Source organism: Enoplosus armatus, chromosome 7 (assembly GCF_043641665.1).
Source record: "Enoplosus armatus isolate fEnoArm2 chromosome 7, fEnoArm2.hap1, whole genome shotgun sequence".
In the NCBI taxonomy this organism is placed as follows: domain Eukaryota; kingdom Metazoa; phylum Chordata; class Actinopteri; order Centrarchiformes; family Enoplosidae; genus Enoplosus; species Enoplosus armatus.
The window spans coordinates 13668129-13690275 of record NC_092186.1 but is presented as its reverse complement, the minus strand read 5'-3'; the positions used below and the strand labels follow the sequence as shown (position 1 = coordinate 13690275).

At 42.9% G+C, this 22147-nt stretch overlaps 1 protein-coding gene across 1 annotated transcript in view; it reads right to left on the bottom strand.

Moving 5' to 3' along the window:
* The window catches only part of elavl4 (ELAV like neuron-specific RNA binding protein 4), a 71097-nt gene that overhangs the window by 24044 nt on the left and 24906 nt on the right, over positions 1-22147 (bottom strand). Inside the window, 3 exon segments of the mRNA XM_070908363.1 lie at positions 2208-2311; positions 13365-13611; positions 17832-17918. Coding sequence (XP_070764464.1) covers positions 2208-2311; positions 13365-13611; positions 17832-17918 — 438 coding nt within the window.

Below are 22147 nucleotides of genomic sequence, written 5' to 3'. Positions count from 1 at the left end.
GCAAATATGGTGGATATGCAGTCATATCCTTGAGCAACAGCATGGAAATCCTGCTGAATTCTAATGGTGGGAGAATGGGATTGGGAACAACTGGCTTTCCCCATGTCTCACTGTTCTTTCACACATCTTCCTCTGTGGCCTCTCGGCTCAGCTCCTCTGTCTTCCTCTTCCTCTCTGCATCTCTCTCCTTTTCGCTGCCTGGATCTTTTCCTTCGGCTTCCTTCCTACATGCTGCCTCACTAAACCTTTCTCTCTCTTCCAGATTCTGCCTCTTTTTGCTCCTCTTTTCTTCTCTGTGCAGCTCTCCCTCATTTTCCCTCCTTGTCAGCCAACTCCAGATGTCTAATCCATCAACACCTCCTCAAGCTGTGAGCGGTATTGTGTACAAGTGTGGTGTGGTGCATGTGTGAAACAGGAGTGTGCGTGTGTGTGTGCGTGTGCGCAGAAAAGTTAGAAAAAGTATGTGAGATTATGTGCATGCATGTCACTGTGCGCTCCTCTCACCTTTGGCATGCTGCTTCCCCTCACGCCTCGGTAGGAAAGCAGCATCGCAACCATCGTTGACAAAATCTAAGGTGTCATGGTGGAGGAAACCGCAGCAGCGAAACCAACTCAAAGACACTACAGAGATACATCGCCCGAGAGCATGTGAATCTGTGGGCCAAGCGTTCCCTCACAAGTGTAGTGGCAGACAGTGGGAAGGGTGTGACATGAAAGAGCGGCAAACTTAATTTTAGAATTACCGTGCTGCCTTTTAATTTACCTTGTTACCTTTAGGGTATTTCAGTCTGTTGTGGAGAGAGAAAGCAAGGAAAGAGGGTAGTGGGAGGGGAGACAATGAAGTGTGAAACAGCGATAGCGCCAGACAGAGATGCAGAGTTGTCTTCAGTCATTACTAAGACCGCCTTTATCCCAGGAACAACTTGAGGCAACCTCTTGTGTCATGAGAGTGTGAGAGTGAAAATCTGTGAACTGCTACACTCAGTGAAGGACCTCATGGCTTCCACACTATACAACTGACCTTCAACTTTTTCATATTGAAAAAGCCTTTTTTCACTTGAGTCTCCTTGTTGGCTGACTTGCTTTGTATGGAATTGCTCATGTGTATTACGAGCAGTGCCCCTGTAATGCACACCCAGTCTTTATCTTTTGGCTGATCCAAACACTTCATTCACAGCCCTGCTTTGCTGAAACTGTAGGTCACAGTGACCGATTCATACATGTGCATGTGGACAACGCACATCCTAAAGCACCACCACAGATCCCACCTCAAACAAACCAAAATGTACACACATATTCACTAATACAACATATGCAGAAAACACACATCACGCACAAATCCCATATTATTCTCCATCTCTTTCTTTTTTTCTGTGGCATAAATTGGACTAGAGCCAGGATGGTGTGCTGAACCAAGGCCAGGCAAGGCAGCGTATTTTGTCGAGGGATTCTCATAGGGATTCCCCATTCACAACTACAGGCTAATCCGGTGATATTAGATTAGATTAGATCAGATTAGATGACAGAAAGCGAGAATCCAGGGATTACCAGAGAGCAACAGATTACTGCCCAGCAACAACATATCAGCGGGCACAGAGCAGAGAGGACAGTAGTAGAGGATATTAGAGAGGAGAAAACAAGATCAGGGGGAAGATTGATATGTTGATGTTAAACATATGCAAAAACAACTGCTTGTAAGGTTAAATTTTTAGTATTCGAAGCATATTTGGAGGAGGGACAGCGCAGTGTTGGCATTAGTTTATCTGTCTTACCTCTGACAACCACCAACAAGCCTGCACATTAGTCATGCCATTAAAATGCAATAACAGAGCCCTCAATGATTTTGGAAAAAATGTGATGATTGACGTGTTTCTTCCCTTTCACACAGAGAAATACTGTATATATAATTTCACCTTTACATTTTGACATTTAGAAAGTAATTAGCATATCAGCAATAGTAACAAGCTTTTTAATGTGTCTCTTTGATTTAGATGGTCTTTTTATTTCTGAGGCTCATGCATGTTAATCCCATCTGGCCTCCAGCTCATTCACTAACAACGTCGCTATCTAAAAGGGGCTTTGAGAAAGAAGAAAGCAGCCTTATAATTTAAGTTAAGCATGACCTCCACAACTTAATAAAATCATTGTGATGGTATTAATATCAGCTAGCAATTCAGACTTGTTTACCCTTACACGGTGTCAGTTACCTTGATCGTTTTGGTCTGAAGTCTAAGTCCATTTAACGTGTTGATGGCTTTCTCTGCGTCCTTTGGATCGATGTAGTTGACAAAGCCGTAGCCCAGACTCTGTCCTGAAATGCCAGAAAGAAGGAGAGAAAAGCTTTTAAAATGTTATCTCGATTCAATAATTCTGTTTCTTCAATTAGCTCACTGACAGCAAGAAAACATCTTAATTTATACTCATCATCCATACAAAGATTTGAGGGGAGACAGAGAGACCCCTCATTATTAGAAGAGGAGGATAAAAATTGTTGGTAATCAAAGGGAAAAAAAGCTAAAGTTACATTTCGACTACTCAGTAATATGACAGTGATTCGTTGACCAGAGTTTGATCCCTAGTGCCTTTGTCCTTCCTATAACTGAGAATGATACCCAGCCCTTGCTCCCATCCATAGACACCCTCTTGGATATCATCCATCTTTCCCCGGAAAATCCTTTACAACATCTCTTCATCACGTCTGACAAGATCACAGTGACTCCTGCCCGGAGCACCAAGAGTCTTGGTGTGACTTCTGTCAACCATGTGTCATGTGAAGCCTGCTCTGTTGCCACAACCCTGCAGATTTGTACTCTACAACATGTGATGAATGAGACAGCCTCTTTCCAGGTCCTTATATGCTTTAAGGGACTGTTTTCACTACTGCATTCAATTAATTCTTAAAATGCTCATTCAAGAGATAATCCTGGTCAAAAAAGTACTATTTAACATGTAAAAAGAAAACATCTCTACCTGATATTTCATGTCATAATAATAATCTACTGAATAGAGAATGTGTCTTGACTCTGATCCTTGCACTTGGTTGTTTGTTATATTGGTGATCTTGGAGTTTGAGGGAATTTATTCTACTGATGTATTTATTTTAAGTTGCTCAAGATAGAGGTGTCAACGACTGAATGCCTAGAATATGCTATAAATTAAACTCAAATTCTCCCTAAAATAAAGTATCACTAAGTACAAACAACATATTTGTTACTGTCTTTGCAGCTGTGCAAAAAGAGAGAAAAAAATACCACCCCCATTTCCCTCTAAGCTCAAAGTGTCTTCGATAGCAGACTCCCTTTGAGTGTGAAGCAGGCCTGACATCTCCCAGTGTATCCCCGCCAGATCAAGCCTTTCAACAGGCGTAGGACTTTAAGCGGACGCCTCCAGTCATCAGGGCCTTCAGTCGGCTAGTTTTTAACAAACAGCCCCTCTCCACTAACACCACACACAAGCACAAAGAATCCCAGTCAGTTTAAAAAGGAGCGGCATGCACATATTCACGCTAATGGGAACAGACAGCGGTTAGTCAGAGACAAAGTGAATCACAAAATATGGAGCATGGCTTTTTCACAAAATAAATACATTTGGGCTATGGATATCACAGCGCAGAACAGCTCAGCAGTGAGCAGTGGAAGGGCCAGGAGGGACTTGTAGTCCTAACATCAAACAGCTGATGATTTTCTCTTCTTCTCTCCTCTCCTCCCGTTTCTCCTCTGGATTAACTGTGGATTATCAGACGCTCTCTATTGTTAATTAAAAACCTGCCATCCTGAAGAGACTACTGCTATTTATAACTAACCCTCCTCTCTTCCCTCTCCTCCTCCTCTCTGACTCTCAGCTGACATCAGGTGTTAAGTTTGGCAGTTTAAATATAACTCACAAAATCACTCTTTGTGGCTTCTCTTCTTTATTAAATAATGTACACGCAAAAGAGACTATGAATAATGAAGAGAAAGGGAACACGTGGCAAAAGTAATTGATTGAAAAAAAACATAGATAAGCAGAGATGGGCCATAAGCGGTCCTCTAAATTGCCCAGTAGTGTACAGTATGTAGATAAATGAAGTATTTTCCCCAAATAAATATGTTAAATAGGGTGCATGTATTCAATTTACACTAGCAGTTTAAATTCCAGATGGGTGCAACAGCTGAGAGCCTGCTGCTTGTAACGCTCCTCTCTGGCGTTCGCCATCTCTTCCACCCTCGCCTCCCACTTTCCCATCACCTTCTTCACCCTCTCCCTCATCTTCAACAACAAATGTGAGGTTCGACAAGCGCAGCTACCAGAGGGTTAGCTGAAAATGAAGTGTGCTGGCGAAGAGCACTCATGCAGGGCAATCGAGATGGGCTGGCTGGTGCTTAATGGTACCGAGACTCTTAGCACTCATGGAGTAGTCCAGGCAGCCAAATGGGGCCAAACCGGCAGCCATGGACGCTGGCGCTGTCTGACAGGGGGCAGCCTCAGTGTAGGTTGAGTGTCTATGTATGTGTGTGTGTGTATGTGTAGGCGTGCGTACAAGTAAGTATGCAAGTTAGGGCATGCACACATGTGAGTGAGCAACGGATTACAGTCTTTTAACAAACGTAATAACATATTTACTTTGATTACAACCCTGTTGAATGTGGTATTTAGCTATATGTTAATGATGTGTTTATGTAAGTTTGTGTGTGTGTGCATGGGGAGCTTAAGCTGGTATTGGCATATCTGCTCGCCCCCACTCTCTTCTTCACACCCTCTTTGGCAAGGCCTTCAAGGCTGGAGGGAAGAGGGTGGGAGTGAGGCTCGCTGGCTGGCATCAGTCCCCAGGTGAGCGCTGAGATGAGGGGAGACAGAGGGAGACATCTGCCTGCAGCATCAGGAAAGCTCCGGGAGGGGATTCCACCAACCATTTCCAGCCTGCCACGGAGCAGCTAACAGCAGGGAGCCACCAGCAGACTGCCTGACTGCCCGGAATCTGCACGGATGGGAGGGAGACGCGACGCCAACGCGCCTCACAGATGTACACACACGCGCACACACATGCAAGTAAACATGTAATCACTCAATCGCAGAGGCATACACAAACAAACACAAGCATTAATGTATGTCCTCGCAGCAGGACAGTGAGGAGTGGCGTGGCTGGCAGTGAATGCATCATTGTTCGTGCATGTGGAGGGGGGTACTGTATAGTTCCTAAACCCTTTAGTGAATATCAACACTGAAAAGATGAAGAACAGGCTATTTCCATCCTTCCATCCATATGTATGCAAAGGCAATCAGATAGGCAAGGGTACTACGGTAAGCTGTTGTCCGTCTGTAACCTACAGTATGCATGCAGATGCAGCAAGCAGTGTGGCTGGCTTCAGCCTATCACAACAGTTTCCCTGTGCACCTCGATACTCCCCAGCAGGATCAGCCTGCACTTGGATCACACCATCGCAGTGCCGTGCTCTGTTCCAGCTCAACAAGCACAGTTTAGACGCAGTTTAAAATGGCTCAGCATCATTTAACCTAGCATGCTGTCTTATTGGAGTGCCAGGATAAGGCCGGCTCAGGCTGCTTCACATTATTAGAACATCAGACAAAATGTAAAGATGAAGCAAAACGTGATAAGCTGTTTGTAAATTCTAGCCACACATTCAAATCTTCTTCAAGATTAAGTCTTAATGTAAAAGTAATTTTCAATGTCATGTCATCTATCAAAGTAGCTTCACTGCTGCTGAACAATAATACAGAAACATTTAACACAAGGTTATAGAAATGCTGTATTACGCAGAATTAATGAAATAAGTGAAAGGGACATTGGCTAATACTGTATGTGTCCATCCTAACTTTGTGTCACAGGAATCAATCCTGTAAAAAGACAGTTTAAATGAGAAAAGCCTGAAAACAGAGAGAGATTTTATAGAGAGAATGTCGACTGGTATTTTATAATTGCATTAAAAAATAGCTTGACAAAGTACTGCATCGGAGGCAATATTGAGAAGTTATTACAAATGTATGATAAATAGCCTCTAATGGGGTTGCAGCTAACAGAAAAATCAGCCTGTACTGATCAATTAGCTTAATGGATACATTAACTTATATATTTTAATTGTCAATTAAAACCCAAATGAACCCAAGAACCCAAATGATGCATTTCTCTTCATAATGGCCTTTTAATGAGGTTAGATATTCATTTGCCTTTGATTCGTCAGCTGCTTACAGCGCCAGTTGTGCAAATTCTACTACAGTTGTAACGACTCAAGAAAATGCTCCGCAGCAATGAAAGGGGGCTTCTTAATAAAAATTATGTAAATTTAATAATGGCAGAGGTCTAGTAATAAAGAATGTCCCCAAGTGGGATTTGTGTGAAATATATAAATCTAAGAATCTAAGGTTTGTTAATGATATTATACTGTATGGGTACAGTATATGTATGCACTTATACATCTGCCAAAAGCTGTCATTACATATAGCAGTGCAGTGCTTTATCATATAGTGCCATGTCCGGTTTCACTAACAGACTAACCACATGGAGTGGGGGAGTGAGGAGATGGGGGCTAATTTGGACCCACCCCCACTCTTTTGGCAAATCTTTTGTACAATCTGACATAAACTGTATAGGGAGGTGGGCATGTTTTCAGTGGTAAAATCACTGCTATTTCTAGTGAGTAGCTCTTTGGTGTGTTAGCGAGGTGTTATGAATAAGCCATTATTTGTTTCCTGAGGAGCAGCAGGTTGCCCAATGTGTGAGATGAGAAAATGAGTTTACTTCGAGCGGGTGTCCTGCCTGCTGGCCCCACTATGTAATTTCACCTTTCCTTTCCCCCTTCTGTGCACATACTGTACACACACACACACACACACACACACACAAGCGAATGAAAATACATGCCTACATACATACAAAAGCAAAATAGATGTATGCATGGCTACACTGAATTTACAGGCTTTACAGACAAGTTCAGCATATCCATATATGACACTTGAGGCGCACAGTAAGGTACACAAATACATGCCATAAGGTGCACATAATAAGAGACTCCAGTTGCATATTGCCTGTCATTATTTTGTGCCTTTTTGTTGTATTATGTGACTAAGAGCCCTGTACTGCAGACATGAAAGCATCTTCATCTCCTGCTATCATCAGGCAAGGCTCACACAACGCACTATATACTCTTTGATCTAGAGTGGTAGCTACCAAATGAAACACATAGCTGTAAGAACCTTTTATTTTACAATGCACCTCCCTGCAATCTATTGTTCTTAATACTATTCTCTGAAAGTGTGTAGCTATTAATCAAAAGGTTAATTTGACCTGCTGACACTGTGTTAAAGCAGATATTATAATGTTTTACTTTCTGTAAAACATTCTGTAATGGTGATACATCTGCCAACTTGTTCAAATTCTATTTCAAATGATTCACTTCTCTGTCTTTTGTTCCGATGTAGTTTATATATTTCTATAAAAATAAGAACTTTGTGTAGTACATGCTGCCCATCAAATGGAAAAATCTCTTCATGAATTTGAGGCAATCTAACAAAATGAAAAATAATATCTGGGTGAAGGGACCTTTAAAGGCTAAAACATTTCTAGTTGTTCACACAGTCAACACACCCTGTCAGCAGTGGAGACTGTCTGTCATTCAGAAGTCATGGGTGGACAGAAGCATCAAAAGGAGTGAGGGGGAGTTGCAGCTTGCAGGGATCATCTGAGCTGTGAGCCGGTGATGCTAACACACCTTGAGAGGACCAGCTCCTTCTCCCCAGAAACAGGCAAATCCGTTCGGTCAGTCTTGAATTTAGCGACATTTTAAGATGAGGCGGAGGGGAGAAAAAAAAAACATTTCACATTGTCAAAATAAATGTGTCACACTCACTGCTTCCATCCTCTGACGTTTTGCCCCTTGCTGTTGCAGCAACTTGAGGTAGTGCTATTTTTGATGGGCCAGTGCTCCCCAACATTTGAAAAGGTGCCCTGTCACCAGCTTCATGTCAAAATACACTTCACTTACCTTAAAGAGGGTCAACTCCATAGGAAATGGGGAGAGGGAGTTGAGTGAGTTTGCAAAAAGCTAAACACAAAGAGAATAAAAGACTACAGTGCCTCAAATACTAGCAGTACAGTTAGAGCATATCATGTGGCATGTATTCAGTCCGTTTAAATAACTAAATTCATAAACAGAGCCACGTCCCCCGCACACATGCATCTACTGTAGATCCCTCTCCCACTCACTCATTCAACACATCTTTCCCTCCTGGGTTGCCAAGGTAGCAGCCACTGTTGCTGTCAGGAGGCTCCCACTCTCAGTTCCCAAGGCCCTGATTCCACCAACACACACACATAGACACACACTTGCCCACGTAGAAGCTCAGGGACAAACACACGTAAACCACCCCCTCGCGGTGGCTCCCTGAGCCTTGGGGCCAGTGGACTGCAGCCTGCAGTGTGTGGGCTGGTTGGCTGGCTGTGCAGCTGAGAAATAGAAGGCAAGCTGACAGACAGAGAAGCCCCTTTAAGTCTTGAATAACCCTGTTACGTCAGGGAGCACAGAGTGAGCAGACCCACAAGCCCCCAGACATCCATCCCCAGCCCTGCAGCACACAAGCTGGGGACAAAGGGACTGTCTGGTTCTCTCCTGTCCAGGTACAGTACACTCAGAGCGGAGGGTCGGAGGGTGAAGAACCAGCCCTGAGGCAGATTCAGCCTCTGGATATGAGGCCGACACAGGGGACTGTCACAACCCCTGTGTCCTATGTAAAGGGCACTCAGACTGGAATGAGAGGGGACAGAGGCAGTCTGCAGAGAGGGTCACAGGAGTAGCGGTGCAGCCAAACAAGCTCTCAGGACGTCCAAGTCTGGGTCCTAAGCAGAGGGAGGAGGAGGAGATTGAGATGGGGTGCTAAGAGGAGAGAGACAGGACATTCTCGGGACCTGGGACTTTGAAACTTTAATGTGCGTCTGCCTGCTTGTGTCTGCACTTCTGAGCCTGGCAGCTCTCTTAATACCTGGCTTTGGAGATGTCAAATCCTTTCTTCATCTCTTTGCCTGTCAGCTTTGTTCACGCTATCTTCAGCCTTCAGTCCATTTCAGGTTCAGATAAATGCAGCCTGTATGTGAGATATAAACACTGCTCCAGATCTCCCTCTGTATGTTTTCAGTAAGGATTTAAAAAGTATGTAATGGTTTGTCACCGCACAGAACAACACTCCATTTGTGTTGTTTAGGTGTAAATGGGTCTCATCATAAGACAAACAGAGGAAGAGGAAGTTTTGTTCCCATCACTCTGGGAATGTGAAAAACAGCTCAGCTTGCAATCTGAAGTACAAAGAGAATCAGCTTCTCTGCTGAGCGTGTTGTCAATGTATATTTCAGTAGCAACAAAGAGATGTGGGTAAACTGGGGTTTATATGGTGAATATTTGATCTGCTCCACGTTAGACTGACAGACCTCGTGCAGGAGCTAAGATCCACTCGTCTGTCCTTGCAGATCAGGGTTAGATGCATATTTTATGTTTGCAATACTTGTGGGTGCACTTGATGTTCCATAACAGAAATGGAACGACAATGAAACTAATGGAAGTGCGCTGCATGAACCACGGGCTTGTGCGTGCAAAGCAAGCCAAATCCAGCAAACCTGAGATGTTTCTTGCACCTACGATATATGAATAAGGTGTACCTGTCCTTATGTAAGAATTGGGTTCACAGCAGGCTTTCACATGCTACTGAAGCTGCTGTCTGTCAGAGGTGCTCTGGCTTGAACTACTCCACAGCTGACATCACAGTCCATCTATTTTTCATAGCCAACATCTGCTTGGCTTGCTACATTGTCACTATGATTTGCATCAGCTCCCCAGATTCCATGTATAAAACCAACACATGGAAGGTGACTAGAGTAGTGTGCACAAAAGGCTTCAGTCAGTGTGCTTTGGGATGATGTCTTTACAGGGTTTGACGTAGAGATAAGAATTATCTAATATGCATGAACAGAAAAAAATGCTGCTCCCATTATTACAAGGTGAGTATAGTTTGCTGCTGAAAGCGGGCAATAAGCAAATGCTGTGACAACCTGAGGAAAAAGGTAACACAGGCAGCCAGAACAGGGCAGACACATAGCAGCTGGTAAACATGGTGAATTGTTTGCTTTACAAGCAAGTAAAAAATCCTATCTATCTCTACAGAGTAAGGCTACTGAGCTTTTGGCTACTGTAATTATTGGCGCAACACAAGAATCCAAAAAATGGTTGTCCATAAAAATATAACCCCAGCTCAATCAATTCTTGTTCCAGCATGAAAAGCCATTTTCTTTTCCTCTGTGTCATTGTGAAAACAAATGCAGTCCTTTCTCCAGCAGGAATGTAGCTGATGCAGAAAAATTATCCCGAAAAATGACTTTCTGACAAGGATCAGTCAATTCCATTACTGTGTGTAGATGTTCTTGTGTGCTGATTCAGTATATTGCAAGGTCCACATTCATTTTTCCTAGGTCTCCATAAGGGTATGAGTGTTTTTTACTCATTAAGGAGTGGTTGCTTCCACTGTTGCCCAAGATGTGAGCTTTCAGACTGGCAATTTTCAGCTTAAATAGACGTTTTGCTTCCTTTAAGGAAAGAACGAACGAACAGAAAGCCCTGTAAGTGAAGCATCTATGGAACATAGCATCTCAAAGCCACAATGCCCTTGTCATAAACATTTGTATATGTAGCATTCTCTCTGTCTGGAATGCAGGAGGACGTACATAAAAGCTACTACAGTATACACTTAATTCAAACAACGAAATGCTTAAGATATCTTCTCTTTAAGAGTACACAGGCAGACAGGAAATTCACAGGTGGAGGCCTGGGGCTGTGTGTGTGTGGGCTGCAGCTAGGTTCGTGTAAGCTAGCCTTAAATAAAAGATTAACCTGCATGTCCCTGCCGTGTTATGAGAGCAGCAGGCAGAGGTAGTTGTGCAAGCAGGCAGGCAGGCAGGCAGGAAGGTAGGCAAGCAGGCAGGCGTGTGGGGAGCAAGAAAGACACCCAGAGGTGGCTTTTCTACCAGCCGAAGTCAGCCAGGGTGACAGACGGAGCTGGAGTGTCTACGCCTGCCCGCACCCGCCCGAGCCTCATGCCACGCTGGTATCATTGGAGCTGACAAGAGCAAGTCCACAGGAAGCTGAGAGGACGCTGAGGACCTGTCTGTCTCTCCTACCTTTGAGAGTCTCATGTGTTCACACCTTGTCAGCCAACGCTCACAGGTTACTCGAGCCGCCAACACTGATGGGAAATGTATCATGAGATGCAAGCAAATACTGATCAATGGCTGCATTTGTCTGTATTTGAAATAGTAAAGCTGACACAAAAGCACCATGCAACACAAAATGCAACCACTCACACACGTGGTATGTACACCAAAAGACTGCTTGAATCAGTGAAATCATAGGCGGACTACTTCAATCTTGTAATGATGAAATATTGAAACTACTGTACTATCCAAGTACATTTTCTTTTTCATTTTTCAGTCAGTGAATTCATTTCAATTCTTATCCTCCTCATACTCCTCACACTGCATAATAGAAAACGAATGCCTTAATATTCCCATCAATATGAATAGCTACAGAACACTCTAACTATCCTCAAGACACTCCAAAGTTTCCTACTGAAATCTCCACATGGCAAAAAATATCCTTACCTCCCTAAATCTTGACTGAATTCAGATAAAAAAAAGTCTAATTGGCAGAAGTTGATCTTTCTTACATCATTTGTCATCAATATTTATGACAGACAAGAAAGGATACAGGTGTATATATCAGCCTTAAAAAACATTTCTGTACTCTTCCCACCATCCTACTCTACCCCTCCCTCCCGCAAACCTAGCTTCTTCTGTTAATGATTTGGATGACTGTTAGAGAGTATAAAGCCTCTTGGCATTCCCTGCTGGAAAAGGGGATCTGTGCTTTGTTAGCCTAAAAGTTTGCACGAGGAAATTGCACCCATGGGAGAGCAAAACAGGCATACACCACAGGGGGAGATGGAGGGAGGGCAGGATTTATTTATAACTTTTTTTTTGCGTTGATGCTAAGTCATCAGAGAGACCTTGTAGTGCAGAGCAGAGAAGTACCCTAAATGCTTTAGAAGTGAGCGAACAAACATTTCTACCTCTCTCACATTCCCCCATTTAGGGCCCGAGCAGGTTTACAGCAATTCTGTTCGCTTTTAAACTCTTTCCAAATATCTGCTATTAGCTTGGTTCCTCACTGCTGCTTGGCAAATCACACTTGAGGAGAAAATCGGGTGGAGGGAGAACATGGTGACGGCGATGAAGATAGCATGTGGTACCCCGGTGTTATTTTTGTACACACCATCCTCCATTATCCTGGTGTATCTGACTCTCAGGCTCCATTTTGAGGCCCATTACAGAGGAAGAGGAAGATGGTCCAAAAGGGGAATTGTGGAGCTGCATAATATGCTTCAAAGAATGGCTGGGCTAGTGGCCATCTGTGGTTTACAGTCAAAATTGTCATCGCTATTGGCCTTTTGGTTGTACTTAATCTATTACAGGAAATCTAATTCTGTGATTGTGTTTGCGAATATATCTGTGTATGCTTGTGTTTACTTTCCTCGTCTCGCCTGCTACTCGAGAACGGCTTGGTGATCTAGACTGCCTGCCTGGTGCTCTTTAATGAGATTATCAGGAGAAGAGTGTCAGTAAGTAGGATCTAAAATGAAAGCCATTATGGAGCATTATCACAGAGCCGCACCACCCAACCCCCACCCTCCCCCCCAGATCCATCTGCTGTTTGGCCACCCACACAGCCACTACGCCCAGATTACAGCCATGATTAGCACCGCGAAGTGCTGCTTAATTTAAACACCTCTGGAGAACATGTGGCACTTTGCTGCATTGCTGAGTCACGGCGCTTGAACACACACAGAGGGCAGAGATGGATTTCTCCTTGTAGAAGACAACACATGCTGATCTCAAACACTTTTGTGGATTGTTTGGAATGACGTTGGACTGTGAGGCTTGTGTACACATGTGTGAACTATTCATTTCATATTTAATTCTTCAAGGCCTATTGTATCCACACCTCCCGTCAGTCTTTTAGCAGTATGTGAACAGTCATGTAAGCTGTCTGCTTCATCATGTCTGTCTCTCTCAAGGATGCTGTAGTGAATAGGGAGTCCAGTCTTTAAGTCCCAGGATCAGGCCAGAGTAGAGAGCAAGCATGTAAATCCCTTCCAGCTCTAGGGGAGCTAGAAGAGGAATATGGAGGAATATCCTTTGGACACCACCAAATCATCACACAGTATGCTACATCATATCCTAATTTCTCCTAGCTCTACTTTTGAGTATTATATTTTGGGAAACACAAGCAGCAATATCCCAGTATAGCATAAACAACATAAACATTTTGTACCTGTGATCTTGTCGCGAACCAGCTTGCAGGACTCAATCTCTCCGATGCTACCAAACAGGCTGCGGAACTCCTCCTGGGTCATGTTCTGGGGCAGGTAGTTGACAATGAGGTTGGTCTTGCTGTCGTCATTTGATGGCCCAGTCTGCATGGGCGAGGGGCAGCCGCGGCTGTTGGTGGTCGGCCCGTTGGCTGTGTTGCCTCCTCCGCTGGGGCCATTTGTCACTGGAGCCTCCATGTTACTGATGATCTGGAGCAGGACGAAGAGGAGGAGGAAAGAGGGAGAGAACCTCAGAGAGAAAAGGCAGGGAGGAAGAAGGAGAGGGATAGCTTTCATTAGCAAAAGGCTTCTGTACTTTATTTAGCAATTTGGAACACTGAATATGTAGCAAGGCATACAAGACTGACAAAGTGGTTATTTTCAAAATGAATTTTCTAAAAAGCATGAATTTTATTGCGTTAAGTCAAATCAACCGTCTAGGTGAAAGAGCCTTTTTAAAGGTCTATTTCCAGATACGGCAACAACACATCTGAAAGGTTTTAAACAAGCTTTTGTACATAAAGCCTATCACTGTTTTTGGATTAGTAGTAGATGATAATGACATTTCACAATGTTTATCTCTGTTAAATAGGGTTACTCAATGAGTTTTTAGATTGTTTGGGTAATATGACAATATATAGTATGGGATGACAGAAATGAGTCAACCATGTGAGATTTTGCAGATTTGGGTTGGTTGTTGCAGGAAATGTTGCAAATCAGTGAGCAGGACTTTTTGCAGTAAAGTAATGGAAGTATCTTGACTTTTCAGGTATTTAACTTATCATTTTTGAATTTCCGATTTTAAGGGAGAGTAAATACTAAACATCATGCTGAAAAGTAGTCTTTAGCAATGACAGTGCTCAGTGACAGTGGGCTTATATTTGTGAGCAGTCATGCTGTCACCCGATTGGTAATTGGAAATACAAATTGCCTCTCACATCACGATGACTGTATCAATAATATGGAACAAACTAAACATATAATGAACACACTATACACAGTCCATTCCACATCTCTTAACATTGAGAAATACAACTAACACCAGACACAGAAAGGATATATATATATATAATACTCATGAAGACAGTAAGAGGCGTCTCTAAATGGTTCTCTGATAGCTGCTGAGGTTTTGTGGGAGGGGGCAGCAACAGGGGCAGCCCTTCAGCTAGCTATTTGACTGCTGATGCTGCTGCTGTGACAGAGAGAAGTTTGTGTTTTCATATCTGGTTTTGCAGAGCATTCCTAAGTGTTCACAAAAGGAACTGCGAGCTTGGTGTAAGTGGGAGACAACAGCAAAAAAACAAAAAACAAAAAAAAAAGTCAAAAGTTGGAGCAGGAGGGAGGTAGGTTGCACTTTTCTTTTCTACAAGAGCACTCTGATACATATTTAATACAAATGCCTATTCTAAGCAGACATTATTCTCCAACAAAAGCAATGTGTGAAGCCAAATTATTCATACATTTGCATAAAAAACATTTGTTTGATCAAATTAATGGCTTTTGTTGCGTATGTGTGAGTGTGTGTGTGTGTGTGAAGGGGGTGTCAGTGTTTCGCAAATGGAAAGAGTAGAGACAACTAAATCTAATCACCAAACGGTGGGAAGAGAAAACAGAAAAATAAGAACATGGATACACAGTTACAGAAGTATAGAGATTGTCATTCTGTTGTGACTCATGTTTGACCAGACCAGGACACAGTAAACTGACTGTTGACAGATTGTTTAACTTTCTTCTTTTTTTCTTACTCAGTACTTAATACATTACTGTTAGTACTAATAGTGCTTCTGATTCTGCATAAAGGGATGTAGTGAACTATAGTAAATCCCTGAAAATGGGCCTCTCTGTGTCCATTTGAGCACAAACTCAAGTTCCCATCATATTGCTGCACAAGCACTGTAATGTTGACATAACATGCTGAAACCCAAATTAAGATGCAAATATTCTTTAATCTGATTCAATCAAATTTTTAAAGTCATCGCTCAGATCTCTCCCTTCCCCCTGTTCAACCATTCAGCTCTCGGTCTATTTTTAACTATTCTTAAGTACACGCAGACAGGCTGCACTTGGAAGCAGGGCTGGTTTTAGCAAGGGAGGAACGGCACACAAGTCGTATTTCACTCTATTTCTGGATTATCAAAAGACTGGACCTGTGTTCTAATAATATAGCTCAAAGCAGAATTTAAAAATTTCCCAGTTTGTCCGGAAATAGTTTTCAAAACCATTTTAGACGTTTACAATGCGTGTACTTCTCGGCTTTAATCACTTTACTTTTATCTATCTACCTATGTGTAGTGGTAAGCAGAGATTATGTTAAATGAAACAGCAGGCAAACAAATAACTCCTTATCTACCAAACCAATACCACCAATATATTAATACTAATATTTATTTAATAAAAGAATAATGTGCTATTTATTCAGAATAGTAACTATTATTATTTTCTGTTGAAGACTACTAATATCTACATGTTATCAGTGTGATGCAGCACAGCTTATGTATCCATACATGTGAGATTGTTTGGAGAAGATTAACATCTCTGTAAATATTTATTACTGTATTATTTTATAATTTATTGGCTTTCTGAGTGAATTTAAGTGGGTCCAAAACATTTTTCTGGTTCACCATCCAAAAGATGACTAAGTCAAATGGTGTGCAGTTAATTTTAATGAGAAGTTCAGAATAGCTTGGAAAGCCTGTGGTCTTTATCCAAGTACTTAAAACTGGGAATATCGCTATCTCTAAATAACAACAATATCATGGGATGCCATATGGGGGCTTACATGGGTTGCAGCGTCCATCTTTTGTCTGGCATTAGGAAGACCTTAAAAAAAGGCTGTATTTCTTATCATTTAGTGTTCTTCTTCTCCTCCATCTAAGTGTTTAGGAGCAGCACCAACAAAATGTCAGTCTTGAATCTGCTTCCATCCTCTCATTTTACACACACACACACACACACACACACACACACACACTTCCATGCATTCACACTCAGTGGCATCTGCAATGAGTGGAAGAGCACATACTCAAACACACACACATTCAGAGAAAGAACAATGGCCCAAGCCCACAGCAGAAAACAAACAGACAGGGAGATGTCTAAAAGCTCTCAAGATGAGAGCTGCATGCAAATTGTTCTTTTGACAGTATCCTTTCCTACTCACTCACCACTCTACCACAACAGAGATACAGAGACAGATCGAGAAAGACAGAGGGGGAGAGAGAGAGAGGGAGAGAGAGGTAGAGCGGAGAGGAAGGAGAGAATAGTATCTACCCATAACAGAGTTGATTGGAGAGGGCCTTATTAAATCTGTTTACATTCCCTGCTGTGCTCCATTCTGCCAGAGAGACTTTCAACTCCATGGGACGTTTTCTGAGGAGTTTTTACACCAAAATGGCTGCCTCTAATTAACAGGGACCTGCCGAGTCTCAGTGGCCAATTATATTCCTCTCCTTGTCCCTGCCCACCAGCATTTGTGCTGCTCAGCAGTCCACTTCATGTTGGTTGTGAACACTCTGGCTGCCCCTGCTCTCCCACTGTGGAGCCTGGTGCTGTGGACAGAACTCACTGCATGTCCTGCTGACTTGGTACAACACACAGCCCTCTCAAGCTCTCAGCCTCAAGATGCAGTTTCTTTTACTCGCAAGTTATAAATCTACTCATGTGGGAGGCAGAGCCAGTACTGGGTTTCTAGCTAAAAGTAATACATGAAGACTGTTAGTGTGCAGTTGTTGGAAACATAAAATACAAATGTGTGTAATGATGTTAGATATAATTTAGAATAAACGTTTACTGTTATAAGTTGAAAGATACCTGACGGTCATTCTTAAAACGGGCACCTTAAGCATGATAAATCAATTTGGCTTGACTCAAACAACGCTGGAGCTACAGTTGCTACAAAACAACGTGCATGGGAGGGACCCATTCATTAGGGTTTTCTAATAAGTGTTCAAAACAGTAGAGGGGGCGATTATAATAGTGAGCAACTTGAGTATGTCTCGATGTGTCTGCAAGGAAGTAGAGGTCCATCAAAAATGGCCACTATGTGTTAATGAAGGCTAAACAGCACAATTGATTTGTAACGGATGTAGTATAAATCCTAACACATCAATATGTACATATAAATTGGAAAAGAAATTGCCAGAAGCAACATTATTTATTGGCTTCCTCAAACATTTACAATGGATGAACACATCAGCAGCTGAATATTGCTTTTCACTCACAACTTTTGCTACCATTGCAACGCCCGGTCCTCCCTCCTGCCCTCTGTCTATTGTCCCATCCATCAATCTTTGCTCCAGTTCCGACTGTCTCAGTCAGCAGCATCACCAACCAGTGCGTATTTATGTAAACACAGTACAATATCAGATCATATTACTTCATGGGTGTGTAAAATGGCTGGGCCATCCATTTGGCAGCAGTAGTCTCCTTACCATCTTTGGCTGTGTCAGCAATCCTTTCTCTGCCCAGCCCTGGAGCTGTGGGAGCTCTGCCTGACGCCACTGTGTCTCTGTCGACCCCTATGGAGCGGAGCACAGGGAGGGAGGGACGCACAGCCCACCGTCAACATCATACACTCACTTTGCAAGGTTAGAGTTGTAGTGGGATTTGGGGAGTGAGGGTTTGGGGTGATGGGGAAAATGGCAGCTGGCTAGAAAAATACAGTTACACCTTTTACAGTCATTCCACCAGTCAAACTAAAACAAAGACAGGTGGCTCAGGATTTTTGTTTTTGGGTGCGATGACGAGTTGAGATGAGTTGGGGAAGAATAAATTGGGGTGATGATTAAGATTTGGAAAACTGTATGACTCAAATTGTTGAAATATTGCTTCATGTTGAAAATGGAATTGCTAAGATAAGAATGTGGGTAACGATATTATTTCTTCAGTCGTTTCAATCATTTGAGCGGATTGAATAAAACTGCATGTGTGTTGAGGCCGGCAGATTGGTGTGGTGACTGCAATGACCTTGGCAGAGTTTATAATGAGGGTTTTCCTCTTGCTCTCTGTGGGTAAACAAGCCTGTGGTTGAAGAGAGAGAAATGCCACAAATGAGCAGGAAGTCTGTTCACTAGCTCACCAGAACAGGGGGCTTAAATGCCTCCAGCTATCTACAGATGCTACGAGCAGCCAATTTAGCAGGAGAGAAGGAAGAGAGGAGGGATGACCTCTGCCTTCATTTACTCCTTCAGAGAGATGAAGAGAGGGAGTGAGGGATCAGATGGGAGGAGGAAGAAAAGGCAAGGGCTGAGTAATGGGGAAGACACTTCCAATACTTCAAAGAAAGGGAGAGACAGAGGTGGAGGAGGAGAAAGAGAGAGTCTGTACATGTTCTGTTGTCAATGTGTCTTGTAAACTTAGGCAGGAATGCATAATGGAGGTCTAAATGAGAGTGAACTGTCAGCTTGAAAGGGAAAAATAAGATACAGAGGGGCAGATAGGTCAGGGTAGAAAAGAGGACAAGGAATATTGTTTCTTCAAGCTGACAGGTAATGGTGAATATTGAGATATTTTGGGGATGATCATATAGAAGTATCAAGTTGAGCCACCTTTGTTTTAGTCTGGTGATGGCCAAAGGGTTACTGTTGAATTACAGTTCAGTAAAATATCAAAACACTTTCTACTTTGTAAATCTGACTGGGAGAAATTGGTTATAGGTTATAGTGAGGTGTATTTATAACCATTTGAAAGACCAAAGAGTGGACAGAGCCAGGGATAGCTACACCCCTGGGGCTAAGGTGCCCACGCTATCTACAGTTTGCTGCCACCACATACAGTATAGTGAACAAACATTCATCTGATCAAGAGGGCAGAGGACAACATACTGTATAGCCTGCTGTTAAAATGTAAAGCTACCCTGAAAAAAGAAAATGTTAGGCAGAGGTGAAACATCAAAAGCACTTTTCACCCATTCTGCAAAGCCGTCATTTAACATACTATGTCAGCGCGGAAGGGAATGGTGTGTTGCAGCAAGCAGACAGTGCAGTATTATTGTAGAATGTACAAATGTGGTGATAAAAATGTAAGAAGCAGCAAGCAGATGTACATGAGTCTCCATTTCAGCAGCCAACGTATAGTGCAAGAGAGCATAATGTCGGCAAAAAGGAATATTACATTTCTCAGAAGTGTGTTTAAGTCTCTGCATCCCATTTTCGAAACACTACTCAGTGCTCAATATTCAATGCTCAACCATCCGATAAAACAAACAGTTTCAGGCGTAACACACACACACCGCACGCACGCACAATTTCATCTTTCTTCATATTCTCCCTGTCCTTGCGTTTATCACATGAACACACACACATGTGCGTCTTCTGATAAAATCTCAAATAACACTGGAATAAGGGTGCAATGCAATTACATTCACCAACCATTGAGATGAAAAACCGCTCATGGGATACATTTTCAATTATTCAGGGAATACATTTAAGTCGGTGCTCAGATGCTGGGAAAATGTATTATATAATCAATACACTCTATAACGCCATTAATATTTGATGCCACAAAAGTGCTTCCTGTCTCCTTGGGCTCCCGGCCAATGGTGTCTGGGTACTGCAGTCAAATAGGACGAGCCTTATCCGCCTACAGCAAGGAAGGGGAATAAACATTTGTTTTCCTCTAACAGTCGAAAATACCAAAGGAACAGGTAGCTGTCTTCTTTTAGATTTAATGTATACGAATTATATAACACTTTCTTCTATACTACACACAAAGATTATCTCTGTCCTTCTTCACAGCCCAACGTCACTTATGGTACAAGCTAAAATTTTGATGACCAAGTACTTTTGTCTTCCTTTCCTGTCCTTTGTGCCTTCGTCACTCCCCTGCTGCTTTTACGCCATAAAACCACCACTTTACAATGCTGGCCTGGTGCAGGTTTCCCTCCCCCTTCTCTTATAGAGCTTAGACAATCAATTTACCCTGGCTTGGCCAGGATAGATGGAGGCTGTAGAGACTGCGGAGTAGACAGTATGCTGCAGGATCTCTCCACTGATAGACACACTGCCTGGCAGCTACAAAATGGAGCAAGCATGCAACCATCTGACTTGTCAAGCTTCGCTTCACCATCTTGCTTCAGATATTATTTGTGATTTCTTTACGCATCTTACTTTTTATTTCTCAAACATTACTTGGCTTGTTAAAATGAGAAAATAGGATGATATAAAATAATCTGACAGAAAACATCACCTTATTCTCATTTGTTATAGAATATACTGACAATTTGTGCCATGTGTCCCCTTCCTGCTACCATAAAGCAGCCACACCTGATACCGCTAGACTCAGACTGAAACTCCCACTCCCCCAAAGTGATACTGAATTGGAGTTAGTGATACTGAATTGGAGTTCCTATCAAACTGACTGAGACACAAAGAGATTAATACGACTTTACTATCTCGGCTTCTCGGCCAGTGAAGTTCCCTGTAATGCTCTCTGCGCTATTGATTTTTATTTTTCTCTCTCCTCTCCCTTTCTTCATGGCCGTCTCTCTCTCGCCATCTCTCCACCTCCACCAGCATCTTCCGAGCTCTGAAATGTCCTGCAGGTCAGACGGATGCTGGGCCGGATCAATCAGGGAAAGTAATCTGGGACGCCTCATGCACGCAAGCACACACACAGACACATCACAGATACTCACCGACACACACACACCCTTCCTCTGTTGCACTCTGGCCTGCCTGCCTCCAGTCTCATCGATCTGCATCTACTTTACCAAATGGATTCTTCTCTTCTTCTATCCTCCTCCACCTCTTTTCTCTCTGTGTGACTCGGAATAATAAATGTTCCAGACCGTACAAGACGTGTACGTAAGCAATTTTTCATTTAACTTTGCCTTGACTTTTTTTTTTCTCCACTCTTCTTTCTCTTTTGTGATGTTTCAGTCTTTCGGTGAGATCGATGCAGCTTTCCCACACACTCCCTCACAGCCATGTAAGTGGCACATACTTGTGTAAGGTCAGAGGTCAGGAGATGACAGGTTACCGCCTATTGCCGAGGGGTATGTCAGACAGGATCTATATAACAATCTCAAGATTTATATTTTACAGACAATTATGAGTCTCGTTTTCAAATATCTGATGTAGTATTCAGTTTCACTTGTTTCTGGAGGCTACAGAATGTAGCACAACAAAGGTTTTGCCACATGCATTTAAATGTTCATGATGTAACTTGATCTATTCAGACTGCCTTAATTATTTGTATCTAAAAACTTTTCTCAAAAACTATTTCATGCTTCATTGTGGGCAGTCAAAAGACCGATCATCATTCAAGGACAATGATTGAGGACCTGCAGTTCTCCATACATACATAGCCACACTCTCTCACACACAAACACACACATCCACACCACAATCTTCTATCCTCAGCCAAACTGTAGGTGGAACTGGAGCCATTTGTCCACTGGCTGAATCCCAACTCTGCACCAACGCATGCAGAAAATTGGTGAGCATCTTGACTCTGGAGATGACACTTCAATTTGTGCAGCTCCAGTGACTGGTACTCTGCAGTTCCTCCCTTGTGGGGGTGTGAGATCAGCTGGACACCTGCCTAGCTATTTGGCTGAAGCCTGGAGCACGGGGACTGGGCCTTGGAATTGAAGGCCTGGCCTTGCTTGTCAGCCCAAGTCCCTGTCCCTCAGCCCCAGCTTTAGCCTGGCCTCTCAGGTCCTCATCACAGTTCCCCTAGTTTCACTGCTGTGCCAGAAACAGTCCCTCGCTTGATGCCCCTGACCCCTATTTCTCTGTCCAATCCT